Raw genomic sequence first — 20,368 nt, 5'->3', positions numbered from 1 at the left:
GTAACTGAACAGCTTCTGCAACAAAAACTCTTGGAAAAAACGCTCTGATCTAGCATTTTTCAGAGCAGTTTTCACTTTCCTATACTTAACATTGAGGCAGAAACGCCTCAGAAATCTCGAAAATGCTGGAGGACCCTTTGGGGGAAAAACGAGCTGCTCTGGTGTGTACCAGCCCATTGACTAACATTAGCCAAGCGTTTCTCCCCCCCGAAAGTGTTTTAACCTCTTGAGGACCGCAGTCTTAAACCCCCCTAAAGACCAGGCCATTTTTTACTTAATTGACCACTGCAGCTAGCTGCAGGGTCGCACAACTCAACACACAAGTGACTCCCCCCCCTTTTCTCCCGACCAACAGAGCTTCCTGTAGGTGGGGTCTGATCACCCCTACAGTGTTTATTTTTTTATTACAATTATTTACATTATTTTTTTTAGTAATACATTTTGCTATTTTTCTAAAATCCCTCCCCCCAGCCAGCCAATCCTGGCGATCAGCTGTCATAGGCTTCTGCCTATGAAAGCCAATCGCTCTCTAGTGTTCCAGAGGGGACAGCCGTGTCACAGACTGTTAGACAGTTTTGCCGTCTAACAGTCTCCCGAGCTGCGATCGCCGCTCGGAGACTGAAGGCGGGCGGAGCTCCGCCTCCCAGGCAGGAGATGCGTGCACAGCCTGCGCCTGATCTCCTGCAGTAGCCGGCACCAGGACTTGACGCCAATTGGCGTTAGGCAGTCCTGGGGCTGCCCCCGCGGTCACACCCATTGGCGTGACGCGGCCTTTAGGTAGTTAAAAACACTCAGAACCACTCTTGGTGTGCACCAGCCCTAAGGAATAAAGGTGATAGATGCAGCAGAAAGGTTTCTGGATTCGGACTCAATTTTTGTCCCCGTAATCTCTTCTGCCAACATTCTCACCTAAGACCAGAAACCCTTCAGCTTCGGACATGGCCACCAAATATGAAGAAGATCCCCATCTCCAGCATTTATCCTAGATGACAGAGATTTTATGTAGCTTGGCCGGGGTCCGATACCAGCCAGATAAGGGTTTAAAGTTTTGTTCATGGGTAATAACATTGAGCAAACTCTTAGGCAGGGGTCACACTTGTCTTTCAGTTTTCTACACTTTTCAGAAAACTGAAAGGCAAGTGTGACCCGTGCCTTACAGCAGCTATTGTATTTATAGAGAAAACTGTCAAATTGCGCAAGATATTAGTTTTTTTTTTGCGTGCTAAATCTGCAAAGTGCAACTTTGCCAATTGATTAACATGAGTTCTCAGTTGAAATCAGTTTTTCTATGCATAAAACGTGCACAAAAGCTGGCAAGCGTGACCCCTGCTTTATCGTCTAGTTCTATGTCACTGCTCATCTGAGAACTCTGCACCTAGCCAAGTATCCCAATTACGGTTAAACAGATAGGTTGGTTGAAGTGTATCATTCAAAAGAGGAGTCTTCTAAAAATGTTATTTGTATGGCTGTTGAGATGATAATCTGCCTGGTGTATGCAAGGCTGTTTTGTTCATTTGATTTTAATTCTACTGTATTAGGCCAGGTTTACACTGTACCAGATCAAAAGTGATCCTGTAAAATCTGTGTTCTTTTTAAATGGATCAGTTACCTAGCGCATGAATTTTTCACCTAGTGCATTCAGGTCCCTGCATTGTATTAGAAGCATCAGGCTCCCGTTATCTTGCAAAAGAACAGTGGCAATTCACCCTGAGCACCAAGGAGGATTTTCATTGGGCCACTGCTCAGTGAACCAGTGAGAATCCTTCCTCGGAATGAGTGATTTCCATTTGTTTATTGCAAATTTATGGAAGCCTGATGGGGTTTAGGTCAGTATACCAGCTTTTCTTCTGTGCAGGGACCCAAATGGACGGCAGCAAGTGAGCAGCATAGTGAAATCACCACACTTTGCATATGGGGGGGGGGGGGGGGGGGCACAAAAGCGTGTGTAAATGTGCCTATCCACAGGGCACCTTATGTGCAGAGCTATATGGTAACTTCCTATAATGTCCTGAATGAATTACACTATTTTACTCCATGGCTCTACTGATTGTAAACTAGCTGCTGATCTTTGCTTGAATAATGTGATTTGTCCACTAACGTCTACAGTTGTAAATGGATTTTCCACACTCAATCATCCCTCTGCTAAAGTATTGATAAAATCTTAAAACATTCATGATGGAAGACTGATGACTCATTTTTGTAATGTTAATTAGTATATTCGTACACATTACAGCAAAATTTGTTTAGGTGATACCTTTACTAACTGTACAAGATTTCTTTGCAAGCTTTTGAAACTTTACGTTTCTTCTTTAGGCATGTTTCAGAACTGGATGAGAACCAGATTGATCTGATCCAGTTCTGAAACATGCCTGAAAAAGAAAGCTTGCAAAGAAATCTTATACGGTTAGAGTAGGTTTACACTTGTGGCTCAGTTTTGTGGCCCGGACCAAAACCGAAGCCATGGATACCAATGTTAAAAATAGCAGCAGTCTTGACTCCCTTTCAAAACTGATCCGTGCGCGTTCCGGGGGATCCGTTTTGAAAAACTGAACGGACGGTCCAGATTTGCAGGATTTTCACAGACCCCCAGCTACACGGAGGGGTAATGAAAACCTATGCAAAAACAGACCTCCCTCTACACAGACATCTTTGGACACAGAAACTGATCAGTTTTCTGTATCCCAGCCCTGTCTGTGGGTGGGGAGGGTGCCACCATGCTGGAAGGGGTAGCGTCAGGAAGGGAGCAGCGTGCACTACCAAATTCTGATCACTTTCTTCATATAGTTGAGACCATTTGGTTGTCTCTCTTCCCTGGCACTTTAGTATTTTTGTGTATATATTATTCGGATTTGTGCAATTTATTTATCTCTGCTTAATTTAAAGGCACAAGTGTCACTTTATTATTATTGTTCACTGTTTTGGGTATAATTTTTATGACATAAGAGATGTGCTAGTGTGGTTTATTCCATTAAGAATGGTTTACCTTGGTCTGTTTACCACTTGGCTTTTCATTGAGGTTTTGTGAGATATTGTGACTTCTGTAAATATTGGATTATTGCATTATTTTTATGTACACCGCTGCTATCACCTCAGGTGATTTTTATCAATTTTTTAATCTGGTTACTATTTACCAATAAAGTTTGTATTATTTTTGGAATACTATTGAGTGGTCTGGTGCTGCATATATTGGGTACTTCTCTTTTGTCTTTCTAAGTTCAAATTGCCCAATTAGCACATTCCCCCTAGCATAATTTATAATCATTTAAGATGGTGCTTGTCCACAGTTGTTGTCTAAAAAGAGAGCCTGTCATGACAGGCTATGGCTTAATGCTGCAGGATCCAGGGTCTCGGGATTAAAAACGTATCCGATCTTGTCTTAATTTTATGTATTCTTTCTTTTGCCTACACAGTGAGAGAAGTTAACTTAGGACAACTTAAAGGGAACAGCTTATAGGGGGATTGTTGAGGTCAGGAGAGAGAAACACAAAAGGGAGAGTGTGAAGCGGATAATAGGACAATCAAGTGGTAGCCTGGTTGACTGGGATTATGTAAATTTAGATATGTGATCAAGGGAAAGCACCAGAATAACAAAGGGTGGGTTTCTCCCCTTCAGTTGTTTGTGAATACTAATTATAACGACAATGATGTAATGATATGGTGATAAGCTGTTCATAATGGGTGTGTACTGTTATTTTTTTGCAAAAAAATTAAATAAAGAGTTAAAAAAAACAACCAAAAAAACACTTATTCGATCTGATGTAAATCTGGGCTTAGGTGACACTACACCCCATCCTCAGGAACGCAGTGGTGGCCATATTTCCAAAGTCTGGGAGCAGGCCAAGGAAAAAATCCGCAAACGCTGCAATTCAGGGAGGAGGGGTTCGGTGGAGGGTGGGGTTGGAACAATTATTTGCTTGAATGAACTACGTCGGACGAGGTGTTTAACAATGTTGAAGAATAATGTTCCTCAGTCATCAAAAAGGCAGCACGGTTAAAATCTCTTATTAAGCCATGTAATTGGCCGTTAGCATTCCAATAAGTTTTGGCCAAGTAATCAAATGCAGTCCTATGAGAAAATGAATTCATACATTCTTTTGATATCAGCTATTCAAGCATTAGATGTTCCCAGTTGTATTTATTCCTTAGATAAAGTAGAGAGGAGTCTGAACCACATTTGGTTTGTTATAGTTAGAGTCCAATCTGAGATATTTTGCCTCACTTTTCCGGCTTTTTCTGACACCACGTAGTGGGAGGAAGTGAGGGAGATTTCTACAAGATGAATGCTGACAGAAAAAACAATAAGTATTTAAGGTTTTCCACTCTAAAGGGGGGGGGGGGGGGGAAGGATTGCTTTCCTGCCCTGTAGATTTCTTTCTCACCTACTCTCCTTCATGAAACCTGTGCCAATAAACAGAAGTACAATTCTCTACAAGTGACCCCAGGTAGCAATAAATATAGATTTTTACTCTTAATTGCTCTATCGAAACTCCAAGTAGTATCTTTGGGCGGGTGCAGTTAGGTTTTCATTCTGTCTGCCTGTGAGACACACTAGCTTACGCATGAACACAAAGTCTTCCTCTGGCATTAGCCCCATCTACCCAATCCTCATATTGGAGCTAAAGATAGCTTTGGTTGTCCCAAAATTATTATTTCTTTTAGACTTGATTAGTCTGAATCAGAACTTCTGTGGTTTGATTTGTGCTTTTTGTTTTTCTTCTTTTTCTCTTTCTTCTTTTTCTTTTTCCTTCGTTTTTTTTCACGTGAACTGTCACTGCTATCACTACTCTCAGACGTCGTATCCTCAAGGAGTTTCTTGAGCTGCTGTACTCTAAAGAAAGTAAAAAAAATGAAAATAAGAACACAATTGCATATATGCATTTGATGGTTGACTTGAAAAAAAAAAATTAACGGCAGGTTAAACATTTTACGTAACCTTTAGGCTACTTGCACACCAAGTCGTTGCGTTAGGTGCTACGTTAAGGTCGCATAACGTGCACCTAACACAACGTATGGTGCTGCAAGAGCCGACGGTAGAGTGAGCCGCGTTAGGCGGCTCGATTCCTATAATGTCTCCTAGAGTGGCGCTGATTGGCCAGCGGGTCCACGTGATGCGGAGCGAGACACTCCGCATCACGTGGTCCCGCCGGCCAATCAGCGCCCGCCAGTGCAGTGAATATTAAGTAGCCATGTGCGCGGCTACTGTAGCTGGCTCTCCCCGCTTCCTCTCCGCCCCCCACTGCGCATGTGCAAACAGTCTAACGCGGCTATAGCCGCTCCAACGCCGTAGCATGCTGCACTTTGTGGAGAACGTGCAGCGTTACATGTAACGCAACGTGGGCTGTGTGAACAGCCCACTTGTGTTACATTGCTGTGCGTTGGGGGAGCGTTACAGGCGCACGTTAGTCTTGGTGTGTAAGCAGCCTTAAAATGTGGATGTCACCTTAAACATGAAGCAATATTCTTATTCCTGAGATTGTTATGGTATAGCAAAATATAGTGCAGAAACAGCTGGAATTTAATGTCAGCAGAGTTTGACAGCCTTGGAATTACAGTAAGGGCCCATTCATACTAGTGCGATTAGCGGGCGATTCCTGCTCATCGCCGAAGCGTTAGCGCAAATAGTAAGTATGGCATTGATGTCACTGCCACGATTGCCGCCGATCACAGGCCATTCATGATTAGCGGCAGTCGCCAAACGCGTCACTTGCAGCATTTTTTTGCGATTTGGGAGCGATCGCAATTAGCATGCTATAGAAGCGCTAATCTCGATCGCTCCAAGAACGCGTATTTGTCGAGTGATTTTCCCACAATAAATTATGAAAAATCACCCACGCAAAACGGTAGCGCTTTTAAGTGTGAATCGGCCCTAAACACCTTGGATTGAGATTAACTTGGTTTTAGAGCGCTTTGTAATACAAGCAAAAATGTTTGTGAAATTCTGACTTGCTATACACGCAACGTCTTAATATACAAGCAAACAAAAAAGTGTACATGCATCACGTCATCACTACTGAGCCGATATTTCTTCTCCCTTTGGTGCTGCAGGATTGTATTTTATTGAACTTAATCTGTGTGCAGAGACTATGCAAAATCACAATTCCATGACATTCTGAAATTTAGGAAAAATAACTGTCAATGGAAAAGTTTCTTGTTAAAGCCACACTAAAAAAAAAAAAAAAAAAGGTTGGAGTGAGCTAACAGATGACAATGATTCTGTTAATTATAGTGAAAGTATTGTTTGCATTTTTAATACTATTTTACCAACTGTTTTTGGATTGTGGAACAAATCACCCGAGTTTCCATGAATTCTTATGAGGAAATTTGCTTTGATATAAGAGTGCTTTGTATTACAAGCGTGTTTCCAGAACGAATTATCCTCGCAAACCAAGGTTCCACCGTACTGTTCTTGCAGGACCATAAAGCCCAAATCCACAAAAATGTTACTTTCCCTTCCTTCCTACGGTACACTGGGAAGTGGCCACACCCAGAAAGCACTCTGTTCATTCTCCCATAATCCCCACAAAGCTCCAATAATGTCACACAAGACATCTGGCCAATACTTTGAGGTCTTGTAGAGGCAGCCATGTAATAGTGGCAAACTAAACTCCTACACTATCTTATGATGCACGTGTTACCACTATCAGAAGGGGGTATGGTTGTTATAGCCACTCACCACCCTCTCTTGTACAAGTGATTGGCAGAGCTGACTCTATGGCATAGAGTAACAATTTGAGGGGCATGGTTTTGTGGGTGGCAGTAGCAGTGGTGTCTGGTATGTGAGGCAGGAGGTTGTGGAGTCAAGCCTGCCACTCAACATTCCTTACATTATTCCCTATGGCAGGGAGCTGTGTCCCAGGGAATAAGCAACATTCAGACAGCCAGAAGTTGGGGCAGTTGAAAGGAGGCGCATGTATGGGGAACATTACATTATTATCTAGTTTGATTCAACTGGCATTGTGTTATATAAATACCGGTAGCTGTAGCTCCAAAATTAACCCTTGCACTTTCTCACAGGTAATAAAATAAAATTCTGACTTTTGAAATTGACATGTGTTTAGCATTTTCTGAACAAACCACTTTGCTTTCTGAATTCTTGCTGAATCTAACAACTGGAACCTGTCAGACTGTTCTGGGATCACTGCTTTATCTTTGCTCCACTTCTCCTGTGTCTTCCTTATAGGGAGATCCCGAGGCAGAGACAACAAAAACAATAGATTCTTACCTAGGACCATGTCCTCCGGGAGACCACTGCTGCTGCCCGGGAACCACTTTATGATCGTGCCCACACTACTCTTCATGCACGTGCACGGCTACACTGCGTCTGCACAGTAGCACGGAGCCGCGCGTGTATGATCGGCTTTGGTGTACTCGTGCAGTATGGCTTTGGTGTAATGGTTAAGGGCTCTGCCTCTGACATAGGAGACCAGGGTTCGAATCTCGGCTCTGCCTGTTCAGTAAGCCAGCACCTATTCAGTAGGAGACCTTAGGCAAGTCTTCCTAACACTTCTACTGCCTATAGAGCGCGCCCTAGTGGCTGCTGGTCTGGAGCTTTGAGTCCGCCAGGAGAAAAGCGCGATATAAATGTTATTTGTCTTGTCTTTGCTTGTGCATGAAGAGGAGTGGGGCCACAATAACATATCCAACAACGTCTTGTTGGATATGTACTGGAAGTACACGCGTGGCAACAGTGGGGGCTAGGAGGACATTAAAGCGGACCCAAACCAAACATTTTTTTAATTAAAAATATTTAGTTGCACCACTCTGACACATACAAAGATAAATAAACACTGATTCAAACCTATGATCATTTCAGTGCATGCTTTTTACCCTTCTCTTTTCATAGCTAGGGTTATACTAGGGGCAGCCATTAGCAATTTCTCCACTGCCGGACACCATCTACTCCACCAGTTTGCCGGAAAAATCCCGGCAATTTGAAAGGAAGGGAGAGGTTCCTCCAATAAATGTAAAATATTTTATATTTGTCATCATGCAGCTGAAAAAAGGCTGCTATTTATTATTATAATTTAGAAAATAGATTTTATTTCTGAAATCTTGTATTTTTAATTTGGGTCCACTTTAAGAGCTTCCTACTTAGAAATTCAAGAGAATCCAATTTGGGGGCGCATGTGCGGCGCACTGAGAGGACGACACACCTGGATGTGGCTCCGGCCAGATGGAGTTATTAATGCCACTTTCTGGGGATTAACAGCCACTATTTAGCAACTTTTTCGACAGCATCCCCGAGAGAAACGGTCTGTGCATGCCACCGAAGCGCCGGCAGTCCATTACCCCGCAGCAGAAGCTTGTACAAGACTACTTTCTTCCCCCACGAGAGTCAGCTGTGCAGTCTCAAGATGGCCGCGGCTCACCCACAGGCTCTGAAGGATCCGTAGCAGATTCGGGCCCAGACTGGACAACATCCAGGCCAGAGAGACATCGAAGCCTTACGAAGCAGGACCTTGAGTACAGTCTGGACAACATGTACACCAGATTGGCAAGTAAGTTCCAGTCAGAACTTCATAAACTTGAATCCTCACTGACGCATGAGATTACACTACTTGGGGAACGCACTGACCGGCTTGAATCTAAGCATGACGCACTTTTAAAAACGCATACAGAACTCCAAGCAGATCACGATCTTATGAAAGAGACTGTTACAGGTTTGCAATCTCAAGCAGAGGACTTAGAATGTCTCTGCCATTTTTTTTGCACTGGTTCCTGATGCGCAAGATGGCATATTCACGTGTGATAGAATCCACAAAGCCCTTAAAGTGAACCTCCGGACTAAAAATCGACTCAGCAGCACTGAAAAGGCTTTGTGTTTCTTTAACAGTTTCACAGCATCAGAACTTTGTTTCTCTTATACAAGCCTCATTTTTAGCTGCACAGAAGAAAACTGCCCGGGCTTTTTTCCCCTGATGCTGTGCAAAGCATGATGGGATTTCTGATTTTGTTGTTCTCGTTCTGCTGTTTTGGTGCATTTTTTTTTTTACATTTTGAATTTGACATTTGAAGCCTAGCGTGTGCAGCTGGGAGGGGTAATCAGGACACAGGATAGTTGGAACTGTGTATCCTGCTCCTTGTCACCTCCTTTCAACCAAAAAGATGGCTGCCCCCATGACAAAGATGGCAGCCCCCATAAATCACAAACATTTGCCTGTTCTTTTAAAACAGGGTGGGTAAGAGATTATATTACCTATCTATTCTAATTAACATAACTAATGTAACTTAATGACAGTATGTTTGTTTAGGCTGAAGTTCCCCTTTAAAACACAACTAGGCCCAGAGCAACCGCCAAGTGACATAGTACTATGTAGCAAAGGAACAGTAGTGGGACTGGCACTCAAGTGATTCCTGGAACACAGCAGCTGGACCCTGGTTTCAAGCAGTACGTGCTCTAGGTCTCATACACCTTAGTATTTTCCATAGAACAAACAGCAGACCTGGCACCGATTTGCACTTTTCTAAGAGTTTCCTTTAATCCAGCGGGTACAAGCAATACATAAAGAGTAGGTAGGTGGTCGGCCACCTACCTACTCTTTATGTATTGCTTGTACCCGCTGGATTAAAGGAAACTCTTGGAAAAGTGCAAATCGGTGCCAGGTCTGCCGTTTGTTTTATGGAAAATGACATAGTACTATGTTTGAAGGCTTTTCTTATCCTGAAAGAATCAAGGGACGCAACCTTACTGGAATATGAAGACCACCGTATTTCTATATACCAGGATATATCGCCGGTGACATTGGAAAAATGACAAAAAATGAAGGACATAACAGCGGTGCTGCAACAAGCCCCCAAAAAAATACAGATGGTGATTTACCATTTCGCTTGGTGGTACAACAGAATGGTGTTATCTACTCCGCTATTACACCTAAAGAATGCCACCGCCTCTTGTCAAAGCTAGGCCTGGAACCTCCAACACTTCCTCCTACTCCAGCTAAGAATAGTAGGCGACCTCTTTCTCCAATCTGGACACCCCGGCGATCCCCAAAAAATAGGGATCGACGATATTCAGGCGATTAAGAACTCTGGCTTGAAGGGTATCTGATATACATATATGTCTTTAATGCATTTTTCCATCTCATGCACAGTTAGTTAAATTTTGCCTTCATAGCGGTATGTTTCTCCGACCTCGCTCGTGCTTCATTGCCACCCCCTTCGGTTGTTCGTTTTTACTGCAACTGGAGTATTCCAGGTCATCCAGCCCTGTTTTGGACTGGACCTGGAAGGGTTTTCTTTTCTGGTATAGCTAGTCAGGCTATTTTCTTCCTTTATGCTCATTATGCAGTATTGTTGGTTTTATATAAGTTTCCTTTTAGTTTTAGTTTATCTTTTTAATTTTGTGATATTATTGCTGTCCACTCGGAGATGTTCAATTCTCTACTTTTGGGGCAGGAGACCTGCATTTGGGGGAAGGGATGGGAAGGAGACCCCCGTTGCCTTGGTGATGTACCTTTATGATTACGATACTACTGATTTTAATGTTAGTAGAATATGGCATTGAAACTTATCACTCATAATGTACAGGGGTTTAATTCCCCTCAGAAAAGGCATAAAGCTTTTCAGCAATACAAATCCCTACAGGCAAATATATTGTTTCTATAAGAAACACATTTTGCTCGAGTAGATCCTCTGCGGTTTACAGATAGAACATATCAAAGTTTATGCTACTACATTTTCCACCAAGGCAAGGGGGGGTCGCTTTACTTACATAACAGTTTCCTTTGAGCACACTCAGACTTCTAAGGATCCTGAAAGTCGCTATATTATAGTGAAAGGCTTGCTAATGGGTAAGGAGGTTAGTTTGTGTAATGTGTATGCTCCTCAAACTTCACAGGCACAATTCTTTAAAGATATGTTTGCTAAACTAGAAAGCCTGCTATCTGGTCATCTGTTACTTGCGGGCGACTTTAACTGCATTAGCAATTCATTAACCTATTTTGGTTCCTGGACGTAGAAACTACGTCCAGGAACCATGCGCGCTACAGAGGCCGATCGCGCGCATGCACGCGCACTCCAGGCCGCGGATTCGGTAGCCAAGGAATCAATGTATCGGGCTATGGTGCCTGATCACTGATTCCTCTCCCCCGCTGAAAAAGCGACAGCTTCTCTTGGAAGCTGTGCTTTTTCTGGCTGTTCCCTCCCCGATGAATCACTCTAAGCGTGTGTTACGCTTAGAGTGACGTCATGTAAACAAACTCATGGCCGCCATCTTGTGGCCAAAAAGTAAAACTACAACTAAAATTTAAAAAAAATTAAACATAACATACAATTACATTATAAAACTATACTTTACATCCCACCCTCCCAAAAATACCCAAATAAAATGTTTAATATAAAAAAAAAACCATTACAATAAAAAACAAAACAAAAAAAACATGTAAATATTTAACTAAGGGTCTAAACTTTTTAAATATCAATGTAAAGATGAAATATTTCTATATTTTTTTTTATTTTAAACTTGTAAATAGTGATAGATGCAAAACGGAAAAAATGCACCTTTATTTCCAAATAAAATATTGTCGCCATACATTGTGATAGGGACATAATTTTAACGGTGTAATAACCGGGACATATGGGCAAATACAATACGTGAGTTTTAATTATGGAGGCATGTATTATTTTAAAACTATAATGGCTAAAAACTGAGAAATAATGATTTTTTCCATTTTTTTCTTCTTCCTGTTAAAATGCATTTACAGTAAAGTGGCTCTTAGCAAAATGTACCCCCCAAAGAAAGCCTAATTGGTGGCGGAAAAAACAAGATATAGATCAGTTCATTGTGATAAGTAGTGATAAAGTTATAGGCTAATGAATGGGAGGTGAACATTTCTCAAGTGAAAACGACGGAACCTGAATGGGTTAATTGATAGAAATTCAGCTTCTACTCAAGGTAGAGCTTTTCCGAGAGCATTGAGGAAATTGCACAAGACATATCAATTAACTGATCTCTGGAGAGCCTTCCACACGGGAGATAGAAGCCATACCTACTTTTCTCACCCTCAACAATCAAATGCTCGATTGGACTATATAATGGTTTCTTCATTTTTGTTGGCTAATGCCACACATGCTGATATCCATGTCTGCGTCTGGTCCGACCACCACCTAGTCTCAGGTAGCTTTAAGGGGTTTGGGTTCCCAGTCTCTCCATTATCATGCCGTTTAAATGATTTGCTCTTGCAGTATCAGTTTAATGTAAATGAGATCCAAGATACTTTGGAAAATGATTTTATACTTAATAATAATGGGAAAGTTTCACCAGAGGTTTTATGGTCAGCCCACAAAACAGTAATACGAGGCAAGTTAATCTCCATGACAGTTAAACGCCAGAAAGAGCGCCTGGCTAGGATTCAACAATTATCTACTGAGTTGAATGATCTTTATCGCAAGCAGAGTTCCGCTGTAGATTCTGTGTTAACAGAACAAAATCAGAGAGAAAATAATAGAGCTAGAAAAACTTTAAAATTTGCTAGGGCCAAATTCCTTTTATATGGTAACTCTGCAAGCACTATGTTTGCTCGTAAGTTGTCCCAATATTACAAACCTCCACATGTATATAGGCTACAATCTAGATCAGGCACTCTTGAATCCTTGCCAGGGAAAGTTATTGAGATATTTAAAAATTATTACACTAAGCTTTTCGCAGCCCCTGAGAAGGGAAATTCTTCTAAAATACAGGATTGGTTAAATTCAGTTTTGCTCCCCACTTATCTTCATCTCATTTAGAAACACTGAACGAACCTATCAAAGCATCAGAAGTGATTGAGGTTATAAAATCTTTAAAGGTGATGAAATCGGCTTACACTGGTTAATACCCATAGGGAAATTATTCAAGAAATTAATATGTTCTTTGATTATAATAACGACCTTTATAAGCGCTGTACTATCTGGGAAGCGTTTAAAGCTTTTCTTAGGGGGAATCTTTCTGAGGGAAGTTAATAAAATTAGGTCTAAGACTAGAGTGAGACATGTCCACTTGATTAGGGAAGTGATGGAGACGGAGACTGCTTATGTTGCAGATCCTACTGACACAAAAAGGGCTTCTTGGGTCCAAGCACAGGACCTATTGAATGAGTTCGTAATTACCAAAGCTAATCATAAAAGGCTGTTTCTTAAGCAGGCCTTTTTTGAAAATGGCGATCAAACAGGTCATCTACTTTCTGTTATTACAAAAGCCCAAACACTGTTAAGTCATATCAGTGCATTAGTAACGCCTAAAGGGTTGTGTCGTAAAGAGGTGTGCAGGTTGGCACTACAGCAGGTGTAGAAAACTTGAGTAGGGAGCTGGCAGGACCCACTATGCTTCAAACAGTATGGTTGCAATTGCGTGCTCTGGTATATGAAATAGTATTGCTGTGCAGAAGGAGGAGAGGAGACTGGCACTGCAATCAGCTGTTTATTCCATACTATATAAGGTGCATTCAAAAATCACATATTCAGTGTGAAAATATAGACATACCAGTTAGATGGAGCAATGTGGGTGACGGTGGGTGCTGGGCACTGTGTGCCCAACGGCCGTTTCGCGCGAACGTGCGCTTCAATGGAGGCTCTGGTGCGGGCTGGGTGCTGGCCGGGGATTAAATGCATACCGGGGTCAGCGTTCGGCATTTTACCCACTTATCTTTATTGCACTGCCTTCTCAACTTTGGCCACAAGATGGCGCACATCCTTTCTCGGCTTGCCGATTGTATGCAATAGCATCCAGCAGCCACCTAATAAATGTGGACTGCTCAGGCAGCCGTAGAGGGGAGGTGCTGCCCTCCAGGAAGTCCTAGCTGGAATGCGGATGCGTTCCAGCGCGGAATTGGAGATCGTAGGAAGAAGTGGGCGGTCTCTATCGGCGCGGATACGCCGAACGCTGATCCCGGTATGCATTTAATCCCCGGCCCGCACCAGAGCCTCCGTTGAAGCGCACGTTCGCGCGAAACGGCCGTCGCACCCACCGTCACCCACATTGCTCCATCTAACTGGTATGTCTATATTTTCACACTGAATATGTAATTTTGGAATGCACCTTAAATAGTATGGAATAAACAGCTGATTGCAGTGCCGGTCTCTTCTCCTCTCTCTCCTCCTTCTGCACAGCAATACTACTTCATATACCAGAGCACGCAATTGCAACCATACTATTTGAAGCATAGTGGGTCCTGCCAGCTCCCTACTCAAGTTTTCTACACCTGCTGTAGTGCCAACCTGCACACCTCTTTACGCCACAACTCTTTAACTGTATGAATAGGTTAGAACACGCAGCATGTCGATGAGTGTTGCTCAAGATTGTGATATGCACTCAGAATCTAATACTGAAAGTTCGGACAGTGGAAACGAATTGGGAGCAGCTGCAGTAGCAATTGGCAGGAATGACGTTAAGAGCTTCTTCAAGAGCTCTTCATCATCGTCGTTATCCATCAAAACGGTGGGTGCTAGGGTTGCAGAGACCAGTTTGGAGAGATTGAGTGAGAAGGAGATTAAATTATTCTGGACTGTTACGACATTACAACAATATAAGGACGACCAGATTACAGCAAGAGGATTCAGACGGTATGTCGAACCATCTGAATATCAAGAGGACGAGGAATTTGTTAAAAAGTGGTAAACGGCCTACCTAGAGCACGCGGCAAGGCTACAAGATATCGTCTTAGAACGATCCAGACAGGAACAGGTCAAAACGGTCAAGGAAATAGAAGCCGTCAAGCTCCACTACCAGGAGTTGGTAGATCGAACCCAGTATACTAAAACACTGAAGAAAATCGATCGAAAACTTAATGTTGTTCAAGATACCATAAAAGAACGCAAATTGCGGAAGTTCCAAAGGGATAAGGACGATTATCATCCTAAGAAGTACTTCTCCTGGCAGAGAGGAGGTCGACCAAGGGTCCCCAAGAGGGGTGGGGGCCATTGGACCACGGACACTGAGTCAAGCGACGAAGACGACAAGAAAGGCGGCAAAGCCACAGGCGACTCAGTAAATAAATTGGACGGAGAGAAACGTACCCGCCCTTTAGCCGGAGCACAAGGAGAGGGAGAGGCAAGGGCAAGAAACAAAAGGAAAGGAAAACATCTTTCTTGGGAGGACAAAAAAACTCCCAGGAACCAGAAGAAAAAGAGGTTTTAGATTTGTCATTGCAGTCGGAGGACAGTCTTCTTGAAGTTATTAACTTATCCCACTACTCCCTCCCAGAAGGAACGACTGACCTATTACAGAAGGGTTTAAATTACAGCCTATCAACAGATTTTGACTTCGCTAATTTTAAAATAGATCTCTATAAGAACATTAGGAGACTGAATATTAAATTACACTTTCTTAACCACTTAACGACCGCCCCCAGCCGATGGGCGGCGGCAAAGTCCGGGCCCAAACGACCGCAATACGCCCATCGGCGGGGGCGGCATCAGCGGTGGCTGTGCGGCGATCGCGTCATCAATGACGCGATCGCCGCCGGCAATAGGCTCCGCCCACTCTGCACGGAAACCCGCCGGCCAATTAGCAGCGCCGGCGGGTTTCAAATGCGGCGATCCGGCCAATCAGAGGAGTATAATACACTTTGTTATTGTAACAAAGTGTATTATACTGGCTGCCTCCTCCGCTGATGGTCACTCGTCGTGCGACCATCAGAGAGAACGGCAGCCCTTACTGTGAGCATATCAACACCCGTTTTTACCCACACAGACCACCCGATCGCCCACCCCAGCCCTCAGAACCCCCCCTGCTCACCCCAGCACACCACATTTTGCACCCAAGCACCCCCATAAAACCCATCAATCACTCCCTGTCACTATCTAGGGACGCTATCCCCTAGGTTAGGTCCCTAACTGCCCCCTAGGGTCCCCTGATCACCCCCCCTACCCTCAGATCCCCCCCAGACCCCCCTCCCAGACCACCCCCCTGTATAGTGTATACAGCTATATAGCTGCCTTACCCACTGATCACCTGTCTATCACCCATCTATCACCTGTCTATCACCCCTTGTCACCACCACCCATCAGCGCAGACCCTAAACTGTCCCTTGGGGGCACCTGATCACCCACCCAGACCCTCAGATTGCCCTCAGACCCCCCCCTCCTGATAACCTCCCCAGTGCATTGTTTACATCTATTCTCCCCTGTAATCCCTCACTGATCTCCTATCGTCACCCCCTGTGTCTGCCACCCACCAGATCAGGACCCAGTCTGCCCCGTGCGGGCACCTAATCAACCCCCCACACCCTTAGATCGCCCTCAGCCCCCCCCCCCAATCACCTTCCCAGTGCATTGTATTTGATTGTGCTGCAATTGTATTTGATTGTGCTGACATTCAATTTCATTGTGCTGACATTCAATTTCATTGTGCTGTAATTGTATTTGATTGTCCCGTGATTTTTTTGATTGTCCCGTGATTGCCCTTTGATTGGCCTGTGATCGTCTTTGATTGTCCCGTGATCGGCTTTGATTGTCCCGTGATCGGCTTTGATTGCCCTGTGATTGCCCTGTGATCGGCTTTGATTGTGTCGTGATTGGTTTGATTGCCCTGTGATTGCCCTGTGATTGGCCTGTGATTTGCTTTGATTGGCCTGTGATCGGCTTTGATTGTGTCGTGATTGGTTTGATTGCCCTGTGATTGACTTTGATTGTCCCGGGAATTGAGTGCCCTGTGATTGGCCTGTGATTGCCCTGTGATTGCCTTTGATTGTCCTGTGATTGTTTCTGATTGCCTCCGATTCCCCACTCGCCACCACCCCCCTGTCACTATCCAAGTGATCTAAAAACAGTGAAAACTGTCACTTTTTTAGTATCACTAGTGTTAGCAGTTAGGCCAGTTAGCTAGGCCCCTTTGTAAGTGTCAGTTAGTGCTCAGCCCACTGCACCACAGTCACTAATTAGCGTCATCACTGTCGCTAATCAACATTGGTACTATATAGTATCTGTAAGTGATCATTACTGATCGCAGTCAGATCTATTAGGGTCACTAGGATCCACAAAAAAAAACGCAGTGTTTGCCCGATCAGGCCTGATCGTTCGCCTGCACTTGCGTTCAGCCCGCCCCACCGCAGTGACAGAATTTTTTTTCTGATCACTGCAAAAAACACTGTACAATAGCTGTGGCACTGTAAACCTCAGTTTTGATTTATTTTTTTTATCAAAACTCAGTGAGCACAGCTTTCTACCTCTCAAATACTCCCTTTTGCTAGGTAGGTGCTCTTTTTTCTGCGTAGTCTCAGAGGAATACCCCCTAAATTTAGCAGCCCACCATGGCAAGAAAGGGGTATTCCGATGATGAGGTTCTCAGGTACATGGCCCAGTCGGATGAGGACGATTGGGACGCCTCATTCGACGAATCTTCCGGGTCAGAGTTTGAACCTGAATTGAGCAGTGGCTCACTGACCGATAGTGATGACGAGGTTGAGGTCCCGGCTAAAGCCAGGCGTACCACACCCCATGTTGTTGGACTGCAGGTGGCGCAGGATCAGCCTCAAGGGCAGCAGAGTGGTGTTCGTGCTGGTCTGAGATTTCATAGTGGGGCAGGCACCAGCAGCACAACATCTCCTGGACCTAGCACCAGTACTTCCGTAGACCCTGGTGAAGTGGCGAGCACCAGCATGGAAGTTGAAACTGGTTCGGTGGCACGTGCAGTAAGATCCCAGTCGCAGCCACCAAGAAGACGGGCCCGTACTACCCCTAATTTACCAGAGGTGCTGGCAAACCCAAATTGGCAATCCCCTGATTCCGCCGCACCCGTACTTCCCCCTTTCACCGCCCAGTCTGGAGTCCAGGTGGAGACAGATAATCTAGGATCGGCCCTAGACTTTTTCTATCTGTTCTTCACCCAGGATCTCTTGGACTTAATTGTGGCAGAGACCAACCGTAAGGCCACACAATATATAACCGCCAATCCAGAAAAGTACCTTGCCCAGCCTTTTCGGTGGAAACTAGTCCAAGTTTCCGAAATGAAAATTTTTTTGGGCCTTCTCCTTCACACGGGACTAGTAAAGCAGAATGTGTTGCGGTCTTATTGGTCTACGGACCCAGCACATCATGTTCCCCTGTACTCTGCTGCCATGTCCAGGACACGATTTGAGAACATCCTGAGCTTCCTGCACTTCAATGACAACGAAACCTGTCATCGAAGTGACCACCCTGCTTTTGACCGGCTCCACAAAATTCGACCCCTCATAGACCACCTGTCATCCAGATTTGCAGATGCTTATACCCCTGACCAGGACATCTGCGTAGACGAGTCCCTCATACGCTTTACCGGGCGCCTTCGCATCAAACAGTACATCCCAAACAAGCGCGCCCGGTATGGGGTGAAACTGTATAAGCTCTGTGAAAGGGCCACAGGCTATACATCTTATTTTAGGGTCTATGAGGGAAAAGACTCAAAATTGGAGCCGGTCGGATGCCCTGACTACCTGGGGAGCAGTGGAAAGGTTGTGTGGGACTTGGTGTCACCTTTGTTCCAGAAGGGGTACCATCTTTTTGTGGACAATTATTACACAAGTGTGGCCCTCTTTCAGCACTTAAAAATAGAAAAAATCCGATGCTGTGGCACCGTGCGGCCTAGTCGCCGGGGCTTCCCCCAACGGCTCATTACCACCAAACTTCAACGGGGGCAGAGGGCCGCCTTGTGTGCTGACGACCTGCTCGCGGTGAAATGGAAGGACAAGAGGGAGGTTTACTTCCTGTCCACCATTCACGCAGACACGACAGTTGAAATTCAACGGCGAACTAAGGTCATTGAAAAACCCCTTGTCGTCCACGAGTATAATACTAACATGGGAGGGGTGGACTTCAATGACCAGAGGTTAGCGCCCTATTTAGTTGCTCGAAAAACAAGACGCTGGTATAAAAAAGTGTCTTTTTACCTCATTCAATTGGCAATTTACAACAGCTTTGTTCTCTACAGTAAGGCTGGGAGAACTGGCTCGTTTATTCAATTTAATAAACAGATCGTGATGGAACTCCTGTATCCAGGAGGTGCCGTGGCCCAACCCCAAGATGCAACTAGCCGGCTACATGGAAGGCATTACGCCTATCCAATTCCGACTACCCCAGGTCAACGAATCCGAAGAAAACGCTGTCGTGTCTGCAGCAGGGCTGGAATAAGGCGTGACACCACTGTTTATTGTCCCACCTGTCCTGACCAGCCTGGCCTATGCCTAGGGGAGTGTTTTGAGAGGTACCACGAGCAGGTACACTATTAGAGAATAGGGAACTCCACACACAGCGGTAGGCACACAAGGGTCTCTCAGTGCTATTTCACACTGCTGCGATGCGTTAGGGCAAAATGCCTAGCAAAAGTCACACTTTGCGGTCCCCCCCTACGCCGGAAGTGCTTGACTTAACGCTAGTGCATGCCTACGTTACTGCGTGGCTTCTGTGGCAATATCGATCGGCGCGGAAGTCATGTTAGTCTATGGCGACGCAGTTCATTACTAGGCCGAATGCTACTCTTGTGGTATTGCCTGAAGGTCTGTTTTGGACGATACGGTGCGGCGGGCTCGACCCACCGGATATGTCAATATGCAGTGTGAAACCAAACATCGGGTTTCCAGAGACCCTAATACACAGGGCTGCCAGAAACCTCTCCTTTCACTTGGGACAAATTGCGGAATGTATTTCGCCACAACTCTGTGCGATTTGCACTTCGCACATTGTTCCATGGGGGAGGAGAGGTTTGTCCTCGGGAGGTAAGTTAAAAAAAAACAAAAAACAGGTAAGCAAAGAAGTTAATGTTTGGTTTGCAATGTTAAGTTTTTTATTAAAAAAGTTCAAAGGTTATTAATGTTAATGAAGTAATTGCTTTGCTGCTTGCTTGTTTTTTGGGTTTTTTTTTCTCTTTTTCCATCCAATAACCTTCCAGGTGGACCGAGCGAACGACTAACCAGCTGCAGTACTGATGGTGCATCCTGACAGAACGTTGCGCGTCTGTCAGCTTACACACAAGTCGGTGCATGCAGCGCTGCAGGACGAGATTTCTCCTCCGCAGTCAAAAAGATACGTTTGCCGAGGCATATGGGCCGAGGAGTGGTGTTGGGGATTCATATGCTTTGGCAAACACTTTGTATCAAAAAAGAACTCTGGCAATGATTTGTTCATCCACATCGATCGGTGTGAATGGATAAATCAGGTTTGCCAGGGCATACGAGCTGGTGGGTTTGGATTTTTGGGGCGGCAGCTCCTATGTCCTGGCAGACGCCTTCCCCTCCTTTTTGTATTGTTTTGTCTTTTTTTCTATCCAGACCGACCAATCAGCTGCAGCACTGATGGTGCATCCTGACAGAACATTGCGCGTCTGTCAGCTTACACACAAGTCGGTGCATGTAGCGCTGCAGGACGAGATTTCTCCTCCGCAGTCAAAAAGATACGTTTGCCGAGGCATATGGGCCGAGGA

At 44.6% G+C, this 20,368-nt stretch overlaps 1 protein-coding gene across 4 annotated transcripts in view; it reads right to left on the bottom strand.

Annotated features, from left to right (window-relative positions):
• Nucleotides 1–4,115: 4,115 nt before the first annotated feature.
• RP9 (RP9 pre-mRNA splicing factor) overlaps nucleotides 4,116–20,368 on the bottom strand; it is an 80,865-nt gene continuing 64,612 nt past the window's right edge. For all 4 annotated transcript variants that reach the window (XM_068236587.1, XM_068236591.1, XM_068236589.1 and 1 more), the window contains one exon: nucleotides 4,116–4,828. In XM_068236587.1, coding sequence (XP_068092688.1) covers nucleotides 4,666–4,828 — 163 coding nt within the window. In that variant the 3' untranslated portion in view covers nucleotides 4,116–4,665. The remainder of the gene's footprint in view (nucleotides 4,829–20,368) is intronic.

Source organism: Hyperolius riggenbachi, chromosome 5 (assembly GCF_040937935.1).
Source record: "Hyperolius riggenbachi isolate aHypRig1 chromosome 5, aHypRig1.pri, whole genome shotgun sequence".
NCBI classification, from domain to species: domain Eukaryota; kingdom Metazoa; phylum Chordata; class Amphibia; order Anura; family Hyperoliidae; genus Hyperolius; species Hyperolius riggenbachi.
This window is presented reverse-complemented; position numbering and strand designations above follow the sequence as displayed.